The sequence below is a fragment of the Bombus fervidus genome, chromosome 4 (assembly GCF_041682495.2).
Source record: "Bombus fervidus isolate BK054 chromosome 4, iyBomFerv1, whole genome shotgun sequence".
In the NCBI taxonomy this organism is placed as follows: domain Eukaryota; kingdom Metazoa; phylum Arthropoda; class Insecta; order Hymenoptera; family Apidae; genus Bombus; species Bombus fervidus.
The window spans coordinates 3,883,894-3,905,554 of NC_091520.1; the positions used below are offsets into that span (position 1 = coordinate 3,883,894).

Genomic DNA, 21,661 nt, shown 5'->3' on the forward strand with positions numbered 1-21,661 from the left:
TTTTATAGCAGTCAATTAATGTAAACAGTGAAAGTAATAAGTGGAAAAATCAGTCATAGTCTATTTATATAATATATGTTAGTAAATTTCAAAAGTGACAAATTATATATGTATGTATAATGTATGAATGAAATGTAGGAATTGGAATAGAATATATTCTGTAGCAACTTTATAGTAATTTTAATTGAGATTTATTAGATATTTGTAATTATGAGTAATAGAAAACCGAGCAATTTTTATAAGAACAAATGGTATCTTGGTAAAAAGAAGTCATCAAAATCTAAAAAGAGTAAGATATTCTTTGTTCATTTTAATAAATCTATAGTTTTAAATAATTTAGTGAAATATAATCAAATACAATTAATGAATTTGTGTTTACCTTTTGTACATATGTACATCACGTTTTTATTTTAATATTTGAAATATACGAAACGTTTTTTTAAGTATTGATTATTTAGTGTGTTATAATATAGTAAAATTACGTTAATTATATGTGAAAAGGAGAAATGATGATCGTCTTTTTTATCACATATCGCTTCTTTTTACATTCAAAGAAACTTATTAAGGTAAGCTCAATAATTTATGACTCAAAGCCAACATGAATTTATGGAGATCATACATAAATGAAAGTATTAATATGGGTTTCTAAGTTATTAAATTATCATTAGATGTTTAATTATTATGCAATTAACATTGTCTGCTATAGTGTTTAAATTTTTTTCAGTGTCTTAAGTATATAATGTTTCTATGCATATATCATATACTTTTGTATTTTAGGTTATATAGCCTGTATTGTGTATATGTAAATAAAGATATGCTTGTAGACTACAGGTGATTTTCATAATATATGAATGCAAATTAGTAGTAGCCCATATATTGAAAATATATGAAAATATATTTGTGAATCATTGTCGATTTATATATTAATCAATATGTTAATAGTTAATAATATATATATAATAGTTAATAATAATATATGATACATCTAAATAACATAATAATCTGTAAATTTTCTCATTTTATTTAGCATTCTTAATTAGTTTAGTTGGATGTATGCTTAATTACATAATCTTGGTATTGATCTATTTGATTAACTATCAGAATTTATAAGTATTTTCATAGACATAATATATATTACTAACATTTCATGATATAACAGATTAAGATAGAAAAAGAATAATTGCAATTTGTATTCAATTATAATATGTCATAATTAGGAATATACAATAGAAATATAACAAGTATAGAACACTATATTTTAAGAGGTGTTTATATGCAGAAGCAATCTATAATTAAATTAACACTTATAATATTGAAATATAAATAATGAAGATGGGATTTTATTAACAAAAAGTACAGTTGTATGTATGGATACATTTGTAAGTATAGTTGTATCATAAGAAGATAAACTATACAAAATTTTCTATTGTGGTTTTCTTCCACCTTCATTTAAAATAGAGCTATAATCTTGTCTAGTTATTAGACTTAATGTTTATATAGAGTGGTTCAAACATAATGTCACGAAATGTTTTTTCTTAAATTATTAGGGGTGGCAAATTTCATTTTTGGCATTTAATTGGCATATTGGGCTTTTCTATAAAATAAATAGTTCTACAAAATAAACTGCTTGCCTTATCTAGGAGAAAGAAGATGGATCTTCGATTAGTTTTTTATGTATACCTTGATTATGTACATATTTGATATCCATCGCCTTATTTTATTGTTTTATTATTATATTTATATTAATATTATATTATATATATATATTATTTTACTATTATTACTTTTAAATTAAAATAACTATTATTATAAATTAGAATATGTGTACTGTACCACAGTGTTATGATTTGTAACATACTTATTAGAAAAATACTGTAGTTATTAGTTTAAGTGTATCATTGTGAGAATTTTCAATATAGCAGGGCTTACGTGAAATAATAACAAATTAATTATAAAAATAATAGGTAAATTAATAATTGATATTATCTTACGAAATAGAATAATTGTTATCATCTTACGGAAGCGATTGAAAAAAACCCAAATTCAAACCCAATGCATTGATGATATTGATTTTTAATTGAGTTATAAGACATTTCTTATAACCTTGCATATGCATGTTACGTACGAACTTTCATCTTGAATATTCAAGCACCTTCCACCCTCTGTATGTATAAATAAAAGCTTCCGAGACCAGGTCATTTTATCCGTTCGTTGGTAACTAATATAGACGCATACGCTGTCATAAACGCTCAATTCTATGTAGAATTCTCTGTTGTAGCAGTTTTTCGCAAATATCTAGTAAATAAACTCTTTGTATGTATCTGTTTCAAAACCCATGTCGTCAGTTTCACAATATACAATTGGTCGGGAGCGATGTTCAGCTGGATATCTTGCAAGTTAAATTAGTTCAGCCATTTGAAAAATCAATTTTCTAAAATCATTTCTACTAAAACAAAGTTTAGTTGTCGCGTAAGCGATTTTTCGGAGACCTCAGTGACCTACCAGGGAGCCTTTCCCTTCCATATACGCATGGACTAGGCAGTCTATGCCACCATCGGCTGATCGCCACGCTATTGTTTTTGCTTGTCAGTTGTCAGTTTATAAACTTGTAATGATTAGCAATTAAAATTTTATCGAATGATGAATAACAAAAAAAGAACAACCAATAAATACACGATTGTGTATCTAATACATATGTGTATGTATTATTATAGCTTTGTGTATCTGTTGTTAATATTTGACAGAAACTCAAAGTTTAATGATTTTAATTATGTTTTCCAATAGCTTAAAAATATTTTTTGGTTTTTTTACTATTACTGTTCAACCACCTGAATAATAGTTTGTGTCCATGTAATCACCAAACATTCTTACAATTTGCAAAAAAGCAAATTTAATAAACATAAGAATAATAAACAATAAGTAACAAATATTAATGGTAAATAATAAATAATTTATACAATTCTGATCCATGACTCACCTGTTTGAAAACTCCAAACTACAATAAAGCATGTGCGGCGGACTCGATGATTCCGATATATAGTACAATATAAATCTGTAGCAGTTCCTCAAGGAGTTTTACCGAACTGCACTTCTGTGAAGGTCTTTTCTTCGACGACGAGACAGTCTTCGCCTGCTCTCGCAAACGGAACAAGGCCGTTCACCACTGACATGTGTAGGAAAAAGTTGCTCAGGATCACGCCTCCAACCACATATTAAAAAGAATCATCGAAATTGGAGAGGTTGAGTTCTATTTGTACATACACCAAAACATGCCTTCTTTCGTGTATATTAGAAATTTGTCAGGATAGGTTCGCTTACCAAAAAGCATTACTGTCTTCCTTATTCTGTGACCAGATCTTTTAGAACCTTAGACATAGTCTTTATTCTTTGGCAATATGACGTCACGGTCGGGTCGCTTGTCACCAATTAAAGCTATCTTACTCTTCATCTAACTAAATAGTCATATTATTAACATCTCATAGTACAACGACTTGGAATCGTTGGCGATGATTTCCCAAACATTCAGTCGAGCATCCTGCCAAGGCCGTTACTGATTCCTCCTCCTAAATAGCGGTGGGCTATTTGCCATAATATCGTTAAGAAAATGTGTTGCCACTAACACATACATCAATTATTCGAAATCGCTTACATATTGAAGTATCTATATTTGAAAATGATTAATTTAAAAAATACTTTTACTTTCACTTTGTTAAATTTAGTGTATGGAATAATCTTATTTTGATTTTTGACGTTTTTCATTTTCATATTTGTCAATTATTTTTTTTTTCATATTTCTTTTAACGATTGTCTTAAAGTCAGTTTTTATTACAATAATGATGAATAATATGTCAATATATTAAGATCATAGGATTTTTTTACTTTTGTTTAATTGGTTCATGTAATAAAATCGTTCATAATAGCAATCCTCTAATTGTTTTAAGCAGTGTATTTAAGCATTAAACGTTAGATTCTAATGGCATAATAATCAAACTTTTATTTGTTGGAATTTTAATTTTGATATACATATAAACTTATTTATGTTATATCTATATAATTAATAATTTATAGATTACAATGACAATCAAGACGATGAAAAGAAATATCAACGTTTGGACCCTATTGAAACATATAATTTATTAAACGTAGATAATACTTACGTAGATTTCAATATTCCATACTATGGATGGAAGCTATTTTTTTCTGATGAAGGTAGAAACATTTTTTATATTTTTTATTAAATTGGGTTAATGGCAAATTAAAATACAATAGTTATATAAAACTAATTCATAGATAAGTAATAATGTTGGAAAAATAATTTGTCTTTTAGTTTATAAAAATGATTCTGATACAGTTAAAAAAATACAAATAGTAGAAAGATTTATAAATAGACATCAACGATTGTTAACATTACTTTCGTTGGAAAATTTAGAAAATGGCATAATTTTTATTATTGACATATGTGAATTATGCAATGATAAAATTTTTATGGATGAATGGTCCAATTTTAAGAAAGATATATATGAAAATCCATTGCATATCTTAAATTCTTTTAAATTGGCTGTACACCAGGTATACTTATAATATTTTTTATAATTAGTATATTTATTCACGAAATATTAAGTTCTGTATTTTTAGCAAATTTTAAATACAGTACCACGAGAAAGTTTAAGCTCTGCAAATATTATAAGTACACTTTCTACTGTTAGAATAAAAATATTAAATTATCAACCGATTATGTGTTTGCAAGATTTGAAAGCAAATTCTTACGGTATGTATACAATTTCTTGAGTAATAAAAATCATAATTTTCTTTAATTCTGACCTAATTCTGTTTTTGTATATTTAATTTTCTTAACAGGGAGATTAGTATCAATTAGAGGCTGTGTAATAAGAGTAGGCCACATAAAACATCTAGCACAATGGATTATGTTCGCTTGTCGTAAATGTAATTTACAGAAACTAGTGAAACAGCCATTAGGAGTTTATACAGTTCCAAGAATATGTAATACATGTGGCATATCTAAATTTCGTGTGATATTAGATTCATCATTGGTGAAAAGTATCTCATTTCAAACGATTAAAATACAAGAACTTTCAAATAACGATCAGGTTTGTACTTCTATTGCAAATAATTAAAGATCATTTTTATTTTGTGCGAGTACGTGCGCGTATGCTTATATAAATGAAGCTCAGAGTTACAATTCATTTTAATAAATTTATTACGTTATATACTATGTATAAAACTACTCATTAATTTTTGAATAAATTGTTTCGAACAATTAAATTTATACTCTTACTCAAATGAAATTTTTTAAAACGATATTTTTTAAAACAGTCATAATAATTCATCATAAACGTAAATAATATAAAAAAATTGATTCTTCATAGCATTACTCTTTCATATAGATAGTGTGAATAATATTGCGACAAAAGAATAAATAGTTCTACTTATAGATTTAAAAACTGTCGAAAATGAATTAACTTCTAACTCATTAATATTGCTGGCGTGTTTTATATATGTACATATCTTTTTTCGTATAGAATAGTAAAGGAAGTATGCCTAGAATGATTGATATCGAATTAATGGATGACTTAGTCAATACTTGTATGCCTGGAGATGATATTACTTTAACAGGAATTATAAAGGTAAAGTGTACTTAGATATATGTGGTAGATTACAAAAGAGTTTCAATGTTTGCAATTAAGTGTTTAATTTATATTTGTAATCGATTTTCGAACAAGTTGGGGCATTTATATACAGGAATTGTTTCAAAAAATTCTTTTGAGAAACTAACTTTTCTATTTTATAATGTTCTCATTTTAACTAAATATTTTTGTCTTTAAGCATATTTTTGCATCGTTAGCTTTAGATAATTCGCCTATATTTTATTAAAAACATATAATCTATGGTTTTTTATTCATATTACAATGTTATGATCTGACATACTGTGTTATATAGGGTAATAATAATGCAAAGCCTCGAAATAAAATCACATTTTCTTTGTACATGGAAGCTATTACGATAATTAATAATAAACAAAGACTTCAGGATAAAAATATCATAAATAATGAAATGTCAATAAAGGATTATTTAGCAATAAAGGTATATGAATTGAGAATATATGTTATAATTTAAGTAATTTATCCTGTGAAGTATTTATGTTTTATTAATTCTGATAGGAGGTATATAATACACCAAATATTTTTCCGCTGTTGGTACATTCCTTATGTCCAAGTATATATGGCCATGAAATTGTCAAGGCCGGACTGATGTTGAGCTTATTTGGTGGAAATGTAGAAAATTCAGAATCACGAGAAAATATTCATGTATTAGTAGTTGGTGATCCTGGTCTTGGAAAATCGCAAATGTTACAAGCCTGTGAGCGAATTGCTGTCAAAGGTACAACAAAACGAATAACGTTGCTATTTTAGAAATTACTATTATACAAGTTGAATGGCTTTATATTCCGACGTCATTAATTTTCCTGTAGATGAGCATGTCAAGATTATGTGAAGGTCAACTTTTTTTTTAATGGAATCATATATCCTTTAATACATTAATCGGTGCAGTTCGGCACTCTTTATAATAATTAATAATATCAGAATGCATAAAGCCATTCAGCTTTTACCTGAAATATTTTTCGCTACGGATAATAAAAGTGATGTAAATCAAGATGCCAATATTAGGTGAGACACCCTGTATATTATCGAAGAATTTGTAACAATGATTTTTATAGGTGTATATGTGTGTGGAAATTCAAGTACATCTTCTGGTTTGACAATAACACTAACAAAAGAAAATAAAAATAATAAATTTAATTTAGAACCAGGAGCATTAGTTTTGACAGATAGAGGCTGTTGTTGTATTGATGAATTTGACAAAATGCATAAACAACATTCGGTAAAGCTGTTAGAACTATTTAGAGCTGTTTTGCTATAAAGTTATTAAATATCAAATTAATCAAAACTTAGCATTCTTAATATCATATTCGTATAATGAATAGTTGATTATGATTTATTACTTTATATTAAAAAGCAAATTGTTTAAATTATAGGTTTTATTAGAAGCTATGGAACAACAAAGCGTAAGCATTGCTAAATCTGGAATAATATGTTCTCTTCCTGCTAGAGCATCAATTCTCGCAGCTGCTAATCCAATTGGTGGTCGATTTAATAGAACCAAAACAGTATTGCAAAACTTAAAAATGAGTGTTCCTCTCTTGTCACGTTTTGATCTAATATTTTCATTACTAGATGAACCGAATAAGGTGCATACTTAATATTTAATAGTTATACATACACAAGTGAATACTTCTAATTAAGATTATATTTTCTATTTGCAATAGCACATAGATGATTTATTATGTAATCATGTTATGTCAATTCATGGTGATTTCAACACAACTAATAGTGTGCAAAATAGTACATCTCAACATATAAATATATCACATACAACTAAACTTTCATTAAGGTAATTAAAACATATTAGACATAATAATTGTTCAACATATATAAACATATATTTATTTTTTATAAAAAAATTTTTAGAGATAGACTGAAAGTTCCTATAGCAGAAAATACGAATATCATTCCACAGTCAATTCTCAGAAAATATATTGCGTATGCACGGCAATATGTTAAGCCGAAGTTAACTAAAGAAGCAGCTAACATATTACAAAATTATTATTTAGAGCTTCGAGATCAGAATAATAAAGTTGGTGGTTTATCTGTCTGTAATAGACAATTAGAAGCTATGATACGATTAACAGAGGTTCCATTATTTTTGTGTTTGTTATTTTGAATTTTTAATCTATGCATATACATATGTATAGATTTTGAATTGAAATATCTTTTTTCTCATGAAACGAAAATTAAAATTCCTACATAGGCTAGAGCAAAATTGGAATTACGTACAGAGGCAATAGAAACAGATGCTTTGGATGTGATAGAAATTTTACAACATACGTTTGATGACAAAATTACAAATTGCCAATCCTTAGGTACAAAAAATATAACTAATCGAAAAGTAAGTAAGTTAATATAGATTTACAATAACGGGAGACTGTGAGGTACTAATATGTATTTTTTGTTCAAAGATTAAAGAATTTATAAACATACTAAGAAAAGAAGCAGTTTCTAACAATAGTAAGTTATTTTCTATGAAAAGATTGCGTGAAATCGTATCGGATAAGAAAATTTTGATGAGTGACTTCTCTGAATTTATTGCGAAATTAAACGAAAACGGCATTTTATTGAAAATGGATAGTAATACGTTCAAATTTATTTCTTTAGATTAAGTATATATATATAATGTTTATTATATTATTTCATTGTGTTTCTCGAGATCTAAGTAATTTATGTTGTTACACTAATTTTAGGACACTGTAATTGTAATAAACAATAAATAATATTTTGCAGTGATTAGCATTAATGATTAGCATCAAGTGTTGTGATATGATGATGCTTTTCAAAATTATTATAAGATTGTACTACAATATTATATTTGGCATTATTGTTGATAATATGAAATAAACAAATTTACATTACATTACATTACATTATCTGTCAGTTTTTATATGGTTTTACACTTCAAAACAGTCAGCTTTACACGGAAGACGCCAATACAGGTACAGACAGCATCTTGGTTTTGGTTTATGAAAACAACCAGGTCTGCGACAAGGTCTTTTGGGAATATATATCTTTGGTTTTGAAGCACGTGCTGGAGGTATAGTGACCTTGCAAAATCTGTGTAATAAAATTCTTTTATGCCTTGTTTTTTTAACATGTATAAACGATTATATATTTCATTTACATAATTATATAGTGTCATATGTAATATATAAATATATATATATATATATATCTAAGGTTCTGCTGCTAACCAAAGTATAAAATATATTTATTATTGATATCCAAATTAGCATAGTAATCGTTCCTAATCTGTGCCGGACGGACAAAAACAATATAAATTTTTATTCTTCTAACATTGAAACAATTCAATTAAGACATCGTGCTGTAACTCTAGTTAAACATCGTGCAGCACATGCAGGTGGACAGTATGGAATACATTTCGGTGGACAAGGTCCGCACGGCACTGGTGGCGTACATATCGTAATTTTACATGGTGGTGGGCATGCTACACAAATTGGTGGAACACATGGGTAAGGTACACACGACGGACAAGAGGGTAACTGGTACTGGATACAGGATGCAGGAGGTGGATAGCAAGATGGTGTGCAACATGATAATGGACTTCCTCCACAAGACATTGTTTTTCTTTTTTATTCCTTTTTTGTTGTATATTATTTTTTATGATGTCATATACATGAAATTTTGATAATACCAATTATACGAAATAACTGACAATTGAAGTTTATGCGAAGATATTATTCATTTATTATGTTTTGAAGACATATTCAGACGATGTAGTCGTTTTTTTTTAAATAAATCATTCCAGTGTTATAAAACGAAAAATAAATTAAATAGAGTGGAAATATGCTAAAAATATAATGAATATGTAACAAAATTCATATTCTTCAATTTTTATAAAACTTGGATAAAATCAAAATTTTTGTTTTCAATTATTTGAACATAATTACCATTAGAAATGCCTTGTGACGGAAAAAATCCTAATTGTGATAGAAGACGAGAATTATTAGCGCAACTAAAATGTTTGATTAGTTCTATGGAAAGAAAGTAAGAAAATGTTGAAACTAAATTACGAACATGAATAAAATTATAATTTGTTCATTATAGAAAAGCATGTGAATGGGATGAGCCACCTTGCCCACCTCCTGTTATTTGTTCTTCACCTTGTGCACCTATTTCTGATTGTGTAAGTACGAATCGATTTAAAAATGCGTAATGTACAGTAGGGAAGAAACCTGACTCAATAATCACAGCTTTTGTATAAATCATTTATTGTCATAAAAAGTAAGGGATACGAAAAATAAACATAATATATACAGTTATCATGGTTAAAGGAAACGTAAGAAATTTTTTACAATATAAATTTTTTTTATTTCTAACAAAAGAATCGATTGAGTCAGTTTTGCTGATAGAAACCAATAATATATACAGTATATGTGCACATACATAGATATACAACGAATACACATGTACAGTACATATAAGTTTCATTAAAATTTGAAGATACTTTCTTGAATATGGTTTTCTCTTTATTTTAAAATGAAAATTAAAATCTTTAGTTAATATTTTAGTACCAGTACAGAAAGTGTATTGTTACAAAATAGAATAATACTAAAAATAATTTTAACCGAATTTGGGAAAAAATATCTTCTATCATTTTATATTTTTTAATACATCAATTTATATATGGAGCTAAATTTTAATTATTAAATTTCAGATTCCAGTTAAACAATGTAAAAGTTTTGATTTTCGAGCAGGTATTATATATAGATGTGAATGTATCAAAAGGAATGGTTTACAAGATAGATGTATGGTGTGGGATTGTATGGGTAGACCAGAATGTATGACAAAGTTATATCCCGTTTGTATGCCAGGGCGCAACGCGTTGTTGAAATTAACAGAATTGGGAGATATGGAAGTTGCACTAAGGAAATTTTATTGTGCTGATCAAGCAAGGGAAGCTGCTCTGGCTGCATATTGTAGATTAGTATGCTGCAATGGTGCAGAAAAATCTTGCTGTACAAATGTAAAGGCAATATGTCCAAGCAATACGAAGTGTAAGCCTGTATGTATCGAACTACCACCCTGTCAACCCTGTCAACCCTGTCAACCCTGTCAACCCTGTCAACCATGCAGTATTACTCCTTGTATACCACCTTGTACTTCTTACAATATTTGTGTACCATGCTCACCTCCATGTCCACCACCATGTCCACCACCATGTCCACCACCATGTTTACCGCCATGCCCACCACCATGCCCACCACCATGTCCACCACCATGCCCACCACTATGCCCACCACCATGCCTACCATCATGCCCACCACCATGTCCACCACCATGCCCACCACCATGCCCACCACCATGCCCACCATGCTGCCCCCCACAGTGTTCACCATGTCCACCATGTCCACCATGTCCGCCATGCCCACCATGCCAACCATGTTCACCGTGCCCGCCATGTACACCATGCCCGCCATGTACACCATGCCCGCCATGTACACCATGCCCGCCATGTCCACCTTGTCCGCCACTGTGTTCGCCTTGTCCCCCGTGTCCACCATGCCTACCATGTTCACCGTGTCAACCATGTCCATTACCATGCTCACCGCGTGTATCACTATGTTTACCGTCATGCCCTCCACCTTGTCCACCACCATGTCCTCCGCCATGTCCTCCGCCATGTCCTCCGCCATGTCCACCATGCTGTTCCTCACCTTGTCCACCAATGTGTCTATCAATGTGTCCATCACCATGTTTACCACTGTGTCCATTACCATGTTAACCAAAATATTTATCAGTACGTATCCATTATTATATTCTATTTCTTATGTGCTAAATATACATTTTCCTTTCATCATTCTGTTATGAGTCTATTTTACTATGTATAGTTTATATATTTCTGTCGAATATCAATTATCACAAATGTATCTAAAAATTTTATACGTGTTCTCCAATATTTGCATACTTTTTATGCATATAAATAATGTATGTTGTAAAAGCATCAATAAATATAGTAATAAAATATATTTAAATAATAAATGGGTTATTTTACTCAACTATTATATATTACTATTTTTATTATATTTGTATTATATACATATAAGTTACATAAGCTTTAGAGTATTGACAGTATCATTGTTTGGATGGTGGATACTGTTCTGGATGTCGAGATTGTAAGTATTTTGCTGGTAAGCAACTGGGCCATGGTTTATCAAGGCATTCGGGTTCTTTTTGGCATTGACTCAGTGGACAGGAATCTTGAAGACCATCTCTATGTACACAATGACATCTTGTGGATAGAATACCATTTCGCATTTCAGGAAATTTCAAATGACTGAACTGAAATAAATATTAATATTTAGTACATATGAGAACTGAATTACGTTGATATTATCGATATACGTATTATGCACAGTTACTAGCATTAATATTCGAACACGGCACTACTCCTGTATTTGATGCATCGTATAAAACTGGATGATTTAAATGTCGTGTTACTTATTCTACGAGAATATAATAGTAATGTCCCACATGCCATGCTGTCCGAATATTAATACGAGCTATTGTAAATGTCTGTGTACGAAATTTATATTCGAAGATTCTGATATGCACAGGTAGATTTCAGGAAGGAAGAAGATAGATTTTTAATATAATTTATTTATGATTTTTCACGAGCTATCACACGTGCTTTTTCATTTATATATTTGAATCATCAAGTTTAGATTATAATTGTATTTACATTACGTACTGACCACAATTTACCTCTGAAGTTTGGATATCATTCACACCCGTCTTTGTTTGTTTGGGCGATGTTTTTGGCGCCACAGAGGACTTCTCTTCAAAAGGAATCATTAGAAATATCGGTAGCATAAGTGGTGTTTTTTCTTCGTGACATTCCTGCTTCACTGGATATTTGCAAAGGATACTATCAAGTAGAAAAAATTTCATTTCATTTTTGTCGAAGATAATGCTACTGAGAATAAGAAAAGATAGTCGGCTGAAGATGACAAAAAGTTTAAAGGATGCTTCTCCGAGTCAAAGTAAATCGAAATGATTGAAATTTCAGAATCAGCTTAAGTATCTCTGATTCTTGGTAAAATTTCCTACATGAATAAATGTACAATGACTCATGTTAATATTCGGATACAGCACTATTTCCATATTTGTAGCTTTGTATATGAGATGACGATCTAAATATAGTGTTGCCTATTCTAAGAGAATATGAATCATTTAGTGTCGCTCGTAAATACATGAATAATTCCTTCGTAGCAATTACATTGAATTGTACAATAGAGAACAGAAGTTATTCTTCTTCTTTCTTAAATTCGATGGCAATCTTCTTTTAAAGATAGTATTCTTCCTTCTTCGTGACATGTTAAATTTCTTAATGTATTATAAAAATATCGATATTAATTTTTTCTGGTGCTAATCATGCAAAATAATTATTAGAAAAAATTATTTTGCAATTCCAATTGTTTCCAAGAATTGTTAGATTGCAGAACGGTAACAAGTGTCCGAATATTAGTGTGTAGTTTTTTGATAAAAAGCTGTTGTACAGTAAAATGTTATTGTTAGAAAGAAATTTTTTAGGCATATTCAAGTTGTAACAAATGGCAACAATGCTTTAGTGTTTGAAGGTAAAGTAATTGTACAATGCAAGTACATTTGTTGCATGAACTATTATTATTTTTATACCTACTTGCAACCTTGTTCTTTTTTTTTTACTATAGAGAATTAATTATTTTATGTACATATATTTTTACGGAAATTAAGAATATGGCATAGTATTATTATACTATTAAACTAACCATTTTGATGTTGCTGGCTTTAATGTTGCAGTAGTTTGCATTATGTGTTTCAGTTTTGTAATATGTTTAAGGGGCACTATTAAGAACAAAGTACTTGTTAATTTGTCATGTTGTAGAAAGTGTTCTATTTAAACTAAAATTTAGTGAAATATCCTGAAATGTTGTTGGTTGATGAATTTTAGGTTAAATTTTCTAACGATCGCATTTTGTTGTGGTTTATATACATGTTAACATTCTTGAACTGAGCAACATTAGAAAGCACTAATAAAATTTTACACATTACGAGAAATAGTTTTAAAGCAAATATAATTTAGTTAGTTATAGAAAATTATATTTATTTATATATTTTATAGTTATATTTAGTTATAGAAAAACTTATGTATATAATATTTGTTATTGTTGATAAATATACTACTTAATTGTAAAACTATAAATTAGTAGGAATGCAATCAAACAACATTTATTATAAGAATTCTCATCTCTTTCTAAAAAAATCTTTCACTTATTTTATATATTGATACACAACATATTATGAAGTTATTTACATTTTTAATGTTGTAAAACCTACAAAGAAAGCATAGATCTTGTCACCTTTCTTCTTTGTTTCTTTTTCCACTAGTGTTATAAGTATATACATAAATTACATTTCATAATACATATGGTATGAATATTAGCGTTTTAATATTACATGAAGTTTGCGATTATGGAAATAAAATAAAAAACATATGATGATAATGTGATACCTTCTTAAAATATATTTTTAGATGTTTTATATCAAAAAATTTCCAAGTTTATTATTTCTTATATTAATTTCGTTAATTTTAATTGTATACCATTGATATAGGTCGAAAAAGAAATCAAAGATGTCGTACAAATGTTTAAAAAGCAATGGTGCCAGTATAGAAGAGACACTTGGAAGTTGGGGCTTTTCTAACAGAGTCTCAAATTCTGGTCAAGAACTTAGACGTTTAAGATGTCTCTTTAATAAGATGGACAGCATGTAAGGGATAAACTCTATAACTTTTTCTTCGAATATATTAATTTCTGTAACGTATTAAGTTGTTAAGTAGTGTAAAAATGTAAGATAACAATAAATTTAAAAATAAACTAGATAAGGAAGAATTAGAATATTAGAAATGAACTAGATTATATAAAGATATAAAATTAATATTATCTGAAAAGTATTTTTTCATGATATATCATTGAAATCTTTAGGAAAACTAGGAAACCAATGATGTGTGTAAAATATAATTGTTTATATGACCCAGACGCATGGCATGTAAAACCTAGTCCTGACGAATGTAAACCTATTTGGACAATGCCTATGAGAAGACCCCTTATTACATATAGTTCTACTGCTGATATAATAATGACATCAAATTTGGATAGCATTGGAACAGATTTGCTGTATCCTATTCCAGGACGAAGTTATCTATTACAGGGTGTATGTAGAAGTATCCAACAAAATGGAGCAGTTATAACATTTAACTTGGTTTAACTTGGCTTTCTTTTAACAGACAGATAAATGGTATCGGCATAGCCAATGCTGCAATCAACAGCCAAATTGTTCAGTACGATATCCTTGTGCACCACAGTGTTAAAAGCATATTATACTTGTGTAAAAATAATGTACGTAAAAGTAAAATATCTGGTATTCGAATTTTTATGGTCGTTTATATTTGATAATTTTAATAATAATTTGTTATTTGTATCTTTCTTTCATCAAGTGACAAATCGTATTTTATTTATAAAATATAATATAAAATAATTAAAATCATATTTATAGTTTCGAGTTTTTATCAATAAAGCTGAGAATACACCTTTCCGAAACATTCACGACGAATTCCTAATGAATTTTCATTCGTTATTATGTCCGTGATCTTCAGTGATCGTGATATTTGAATTCGTCTTGAGAAAGGCTACAATCGTAGGTGTTCAAAAATATATAGCTCAATTAAAAAAAAATGGAGGTGATGTTCAGAACACGTAATCTATCACGTAATAATTTTCTGTCGAAACTTTTTATTTCAAACTTTTCTTTCAAATATTTCGCCGCATAAATTGAAAGAGTTATTTAAGTGGCTTGCTTTTGGTGACTCACCTCGTATATGCTTCAAAGAGGGCTGTGTGATTATCACCTCCTATAATATATGTATAACTAGCAGTTTGCCACATATTGATTACTTCCTCGCTAGAAAAATAAATGCAGTTGGAAAGTATAACACATGTAATCCTCTCTAAATGTACAGTCATGGCATGGTGTATAAAGATCATTTCCTCTCAGTATCAGTACGATTAAGCTGTTATTTTGATCACAAAATGTGTATATTAATTCTATAGCAATGTATTATAACAAGTACGCAGTTTTATTTATTTTATATATTAGCACGTACATTTTGTAACATGAAGACAGGCTTCTTTATTTGCAGGCAATAATATGTAAATTATGCTGTCTTAAAGTACCTAAAACTATAGAATCAAGAATAACAACTAACAGCAATTAATACTTAATTTTAGCTTATTTGGATAAATTAGATGAGTGTATTATATATTATTTTTGATTTTCAGAGTACTGAATAAAATGCATTATTATGATATTGAATTAATCTACAATCTACTATTAATATTAAAAGGAGCACATATCGTATTGCTAATGATTGGCCGATATATTAAGGTATTGAAATCATATACGAAAAATTCCATATTGATTATACATATATTAAGACTAAATTATCAGTTATTTTCCCTTCAGTAATTTTTTTTCTTCAATTAAATGTAAACATGCAATTCTTTTGTATAGTATTGTAAGCAATTTTCTTCGAATACTCTACGGAGTTTGTTGATGATTTGTTTTATCAATCAATCTACATTTTCATTTTCTACATTATTCCTTAGCAACGTGAAATACGACATTGCGGTAGACAAAATCTGCAAAATGTTAATAAGCAAATTATTTCACAATATCAAAAATTATAATTTTCTGGTATTTTAAAATTTCCTATACTTTAAATTTTATAGATCGCAACAAGTATTTATTGTAGAGTTGATACTATATCTACCGTAGTGTAAGTTTCCAATGATACAGGAAAAAATTTGTTCGCAGTAAGACAACAAACTCGTCTTGATCGTTCAATGACCATTATCAGGTCGTTTCGCAACATCCTACCAGGTTTGTTCATTGGCATGATCGTCCACAGCGCTGAATATGCTCCCATAGCAACTTTCTCACTGTGTTCTATCACACCGTCACAACTATAGGTGAACATAAACAGTAGAGCCATTGAACCGATTAAAAGAAAGACAAAGATGGAACGTCTCGCAAAAGGAGCAGCAACCTAAGAGGAAGTTGTTCATTTAGAAGTTCCCAAATATTTAATAAAATGTCATAATATAGCAATGTATTATGGCGCGTGAATACTAACCACTAGTCCCTGGTAAGCAAACAGGCAAATTAACACGCTAAATACCAACACTTGTCCAAATATTAGCATCGTGTATATGTCTTCAAGCCTGTTGCAAAAATCAATCAGTGTCTGATGTTGTCGAATGTACAACTTCAATTGCTCGTAAAATATATGTACATGCTTTGTTATCATCAATCCCGTGTCTTTCTCTGTTATCTGATGTTCCATGTCACACAGTTTTGCGAATCTGTATCGAAGTATGCGAAACTGGCCAGTCAAATGTATGGCCAGAATGCAGAAAACGTTATCGAAGCAAAAATAACTGACCGCTATGTAATACAAACTTATCGTCTGCAAAAATTAAAAATTATTTCCCCTGTCGCAGTTCGTGGAAGAAATTAATTCTTACAAAATCGCAGATATGTCCCTTATACTATCATCTAATCATCGATACAAAGGATTTTATAGATTTATAGAAAGTGGGAGATTCTAAGAGTGTACTTGGACTAACAGCAAATACATTTTACCTCCATGAGTATCCAAGTATAAGTCATTGTATAATAAGTTGGGCGTAGTGTATAAAGGTATGCATACAACGCAGGTAACTAAAGTAACATTTGTTAGAAAAATTTACGAGAAGTTAAATACCTGTATAAGGAATCCTATTTCGTAGTAAGGCGATATAGATACTGGTAAATTTAGCCACACGTTGAACGGCAATATTCTTTCTGATTTATTTTTCCCAGCATTTACTGCAATAAACGTTTAGATGGTGTACTTTTTTCTATATCAAACGTTTTGCTTATTTATCGTTAGGTATATTTTTCTGTTTATGAAATTTTCAGCCTTCGAGGGTAGAGAAATATTTATCAGTTAAACATCTAAATGTAGCAATACTATATCGATATTCTTTTATTAAAAAAAAAAAAGGGTTGTTTAAGTTATACGACAACAAATTCTTAAATAGTATGAGAATTTTGTGGCAAAAGTATATTATTATCTATATACCGTTCTTCGCCTTAACTTGTTCTAATCGCTTTAGTCGTACGCGCTACAGCATAACATTACAACCATGGTTAGCCTTTAGCAGTAAATTGTAATTCAATTTTCGGTATTTTATACATTAGGTATTAAGTTCTTTGTCTCTTCTGTTAATTAATTTTAAGGGTTGAATAATAAATTCTAATTTTGTTAGAAATGCGTGTAATTTGCCGTCAACTGTTCTTTCGTTTAGTCCCTAGCTTTTTAGTTAATTCTATCACAACGTATCGTTGATGTTTTGGTATAACGTTCTAAACAACACATTATAAACAAATAGAATATTTTTAACCTACTAATAAGCGGTGTTGATAGATAAGCTAGCATAGCACATATGCCAATGGCGCTGACAGAACAAACGAAAAAAGTGCAAGTCTTCCTGCACTTCTTTAAAATTTCTTTCTCGTGTGTATCGTAGTTAACATTCCAGAAATTTCGTTCCGTGTACGTAATCAGACTTATAAATTCCCTTTTATGCATTAGTATGATACATATCTTGATTAAACCCATTGTCACAGTTAATGTGTTGGTAGTAACGTAAAGAATGTCCTGAAATGAGCTATTATGAATTTTTTTTATATAATATGGTCGTTTGTTTCACAGAGTTTTAACTGAATTACGCATGTCACAAACTATTATCCACCGTTACGTATAACGAATGGTCTTAAGTATTATTTAATTTAATAAATAGAAACGAATACTGAAGATGAGTGCCAATTGAAAACAATTCATGCATCGAGAAATCAATATATATTTTTTGTACACATACGTATATAATTTAACAATAATTAAAAAAATATTGACAACACCTGCCAAATATCTTCTAGAACTTAACACTACTAATTTTTTCATTTTTCTACACGTAATAAATTACTATTAAATTTTTAGAATACTACGACTATTTGTACTATTTGTATAACATGTACGCAATTTCATTTAACACAATTAGACCCATCCAAATATACTCACGCCTTTGTATAACCAAGTAAAATAGAAATCTCTCATAATGACGATCGAGGCATCTATCGAATTGAATAGTGTGCACATTAACTTTATTTTCATCCGACGGTTTTCCGCGCGATTGTCGGATATCCATAAGCCGATGTTCCTCAAGAAAAACGTCGAGAAGATGACCGATATGTCCAAATCTTGTTCCGTTTGCATGGTGTCTGATCGACTTCTAAAGCTGTCGTTCACGTATGCTCCAATACATATGAATCATGATAACAGGTGTTGCCTTGATTATTCATTCCTTCTTTCTATGATTCTGATATCGGCTTAACACAAAGGGCGTGAAATAAAGGTTTGATTGCTATCTTTAGATATAGGTGGATAAATAACAGGTACATTTACGCTTTGATCAATTTCTCTTTTATTATTAACACAGGTCTGTGTTAAATCCTCGTTAGACGTTAGACGTCGTGTTATTTCGTTCTTGTGGCAATTTGCTGATGAAATGGAATTATAAATGGATTAGTTGATTACACCGTTGAATATAGAATATAGAAGGGGAACGAAGACAAAAGGTAGATATGGAAGTTCTAATCGAACTTACCGGATAGCAGGTGCTATAAAAATAATAAGAAGTTTATACAGGATGTTCGGTTATAGGTTTAACAAAATTTAAGGGATGATTCTTGAAGCTAAAATAAAATGAAAATCATCGGCTTTGCTTTCCAGTCCCTTTACGCAAGCAAACCTCCTTACACGAACGAAAGAAGATCTGCCTAAGCAGTGGGGAGCACAGTGATCTTCAATTCGAACGACACTTGGACGGCAGCTTACCTCATACAAGTTGTAGTGAAGAAGACTATGGTAAACTATACCCACAGCAAAATCACACACGCATTGCGATTCTCCCGTCCGTGAGTATCCACAGCAAAGTCACACACGCATCGCGATTGTCCCGATCACAAGTATTCATAATAGAATCACAACAATAGGCGACATTTATACAAGGTTCGCACACGCATTACGATTGTCCTGAACGCGAGAGTATTATATGTCTATTTCCTGTATAAGTTGTAGGGCTGATGCATTTTGGTTTAATGATAATTATCTTTGTGTAAATCTTCCTTAGGCAGTGGAAGAACGAAGAAAAAGCTACTATTGTTCTGCATTATTATTTCTTACATAGCAATTCATACTATGCAAGATTTTACAACGTGAACTTAATTGTTAGTTGCAAGCAATGTGCAAAACACAGAGTACGCGTCCAATTTTTATTCTTATTGATAGCTTTTACTAAGTTTCGCCTATTGTCACTTATAAGAAAAAACTGTTTCGCTCATGTTTTTAAATCCCACGCGGTTAACCAATTCATTAAAACTTGATGAATATGTGTTTTGCGTGAGATGCTTGTAAATATTGCGAATTTAACATATGTGTGTCGATGAATTTCCAAATTTTTTGACGTGTAATACGTTAAAGATAAATTATTTCGTACAGTAGTAATATAGTAAATAGTAAGTAGTAGTATAGTACTAGTATAGTAGTAGTATAGTAACCAATACGTAATTAACGCATTATTTAAATTATGTAAAAAATTGGATAATTTTTTTAAAGATTGATCTACTGATTTGCGCGAGGTTTTTCATATGAGAATACTGCATATGAATTTTGTAATATCGTGCTAGGTGGAAGATTAGAAATGCAAGCCAGGTAACCAAAATTAGGAGATATCCAAATCTGGATGTTCGGGTATTGTGCAGGTTCCTTATATCCTTATATTCTTATATTACTTATTTTTCCATTTTAATATCATTATTATTTTTATATTATTTAACAGAATGATGAAGTAAAATTTGGAAAGCGGAAATATAATGATCGCAGAAGGGTGGAAGAACACTGAATGTTAGGAATGGTAGATTATATCAGAAATATCAATTGTAGAATGGTGATGGTTGAGAACAGCGACGATGTTAATTTCCCGTATATGTTGCCGCCAGCAGCAAGATCCACACGGACTGCTTTCGAAGTTAAGCGGGTCTCGTTGCAGAATGATTCATCCATAAAACAGTGAATTACAGTGTGAAAGCTACAATGAAATTTGAATTAGATTTGAAGTACTTTTCATTCATCTAACTACAGCTAGTGATGGGATCCATAGCCAGAAGATAAAATTTAATTGGAGACCAAAGGATTGAATGCGAAGAAAAGACCGCTTTCACGATAATGACACTCTTCCGATCGCCTGTGCGAATTTCTGTGGCAGCGATATTGCAAAACGTATCAAATCGGTGGCATGCAATCTTTGATGGCGGCAATACGCAAGCAGTATATCTTTGAATAAGGAAAGCGGAAGAGGTGAACATTTGAATGCTCATCTGTGTCGACTAATTAGAGCATGGTTAGCAGCCTGTGTGACATCAAAATAGCTTGTAAAATATATTAAAAATGTTCGATTTTATATACGCACAACATTTAAATCAGTGCATTCCGTACTTTAAAACTTGATTTTGTCGAAACACGTTAAAATAAGATTGCAAATAGAAATATCAATAATTTCACGGCCCCTAGAGTGTAGTTTACCCTAGAAACACGTTCGGTTTCTTATCACTGCAACATCAAGGACTTCCATCCTTTGTTGGTTAGTCCAAACGAACTAAACCATGAGAATTAAATTAATTTTTATTTTTTTAAATTGTCCTGTCGAAATATTAATTCTGTGAGATGTTTTGCTGTATCTCAATTGTTTTTTTTTATTTTTTTTTGCTTATCCTTACATTCGATATATTTACAACAGAGCGATCGGAAAGTA

At 29.9% G+C, this 21,661-nt stretch overlaps 5 protein-coding genes across 7 annotated transcripts; 3 read left to right on the forward strand and 2 right to left on the reverse strand.

Annotated features, from left to right (window-relative positions):
• The first annotated feature begins 41 nt into the window (after positions 1 to 41).
• On the forward strand, positions 42 to 9,448 carry LOC139986749 (DNA helicase MCM8). Of its 3 annotated transcripts, XR_011799709.1 has the most exons (15): positions 42 to 289; positions 4,069 to 4,209; positions 4,328 to 4,569; positions 4,636 to 4,768; positions 4,858 to 5,108; positions 5,541 to 5,645; positions 5,959 to 6,102; positions 6,180 to 6,399; positions 6,737 to 6,900; positions 7,055 to 7,267; positions 7,346 to 7,470; positions 7,548 to 7,770; positions 7,888 to 8,025; positions 8,598 to 8,724; positions 9,025 to 9,448. XR_011799709.1 is itself a non-coding variant. In XM_072002321.1 (14 exons), the coding sequence occupies exons 1-14, from the start codon at positions 211 to 213 to the stop codon at positions 8,655 to 8,657; spliced, it is 2,238 nt and encodes a 745-aa protein (XP_071858422.1). In that variant the 5' UTR covers positions 42 to 210; the 3' UTR covers positions 8,658 to 8,944. The 3 variants fall into 3 exon arrangements, 2 of the variants coding, with proteins under 2 accessions (XP_071858422.1, XP_071858421.1); XM_072002321.1 differs by lacking the exon at positions 9,025 to 9,448 and having other exon boundaries at positions 8,598 to 8,944; XM_072002320.1 differs by lacking the exons at positions 8,598 to 8,724; positions 9,025 to 9,448 and adding an exon at positions 8,096 to 8,547.
• Positions 9,449 to 9,606: 158 nt separating this feature from the next.
• Positions 9,607 to 11,625, forward strand: LOC139986580 (uncharacterized). Its single transcript, XM_072002007.1, has 3 exons — positions 9,607 to 9,697; positions 9,761 to 9,834; positions 10,354 to 11,625. Exons 1-3 carry the CDS (start codon positions 9,607 to 9,609, stop codon positions 11,431 to 11,433), a joined length of 1,245 nt encoding a protein of 414 aa, XP_071858108.1. The 3' UTR covers positions 11,434 to 11,625.
• Positions 11,626 to 11,779: 154 nt separating this feature from the next.
• Positions 11,780 to 13,758, reverse strand: LOC139986758 (uncharacterized). The gene is made up of 3 exons (XM_072002337.1): positions 13,460 to 13,758; positions 12,414 to 12,576; positions 11,780 to 11,990 (listed from the first exon to the last, which is right to left on the reverse strand). Exons 1-3 carry the CDS (start codon positions 13,498 to 13,500, stop codon positions 11,784 to 11,786), a joined length of 411 nt encoding a protein of 136 aa, XP_071858438.1. The 5' UTR covers positions 13,501 to 13,758; the 3' UTR covers positions 11,780 to 11,783.
• Positions 13,759 to 13,878: 120 nt separating this feature from the next.
• LOC139986422 (uncharacterized) lies at positions 13,879 to 15,146 on the forward strand. Its single transcript, XM_072001736.1, has 3 exons — positions 13,879 to 14,459; positions 14,675 to 14,903; positions 14,977 to 15,146. The coding sequence occupies exons 1-3, from the start codon at positions 14,323 to 14,325 to the stop codon at positions 15,058 to 15,060; spliced, it is 450 nt and encodes a 149-aa protein (XP_071857837.1). The 5' UTR covers positions 13,879 to 14,322; the 3' UTR covers positions 15,061 to 15,146.
• A 988-nt stretch (positions 15,147 to 16,134) lies between these two features.
• Positions 16,135 to 20,699, reverse strand: LOC139986752 (odorant receptor 13a-like). The gene is made up of 6 exons (XM_072002322.1): positions 18,871 to 20,699; positions 18,198 to 18,450; positions 17,512 to 17,615; positions 16,882 to 17,214; positions 16,519 to 16,794; positions 16,135 to 16,387 (listed from the first exon to the last, which is right to left on the reverse strand). The coding sequence occupies exons 1-6, from the start codon at positions 19,063 to 19,065 to the stop codon at positions 16,319 to 16,321; spliced, it is 1,230 nt and encodes a 409-aa protein (XP_071858423.1). The 5' UTR covers positions 19,066 to 20,699; the 3' UTR covers positions 16,135 to 16,318.
• Between the last annotated feature and the right edge of the window lie 962 nt (positions 20,700 to 21,661).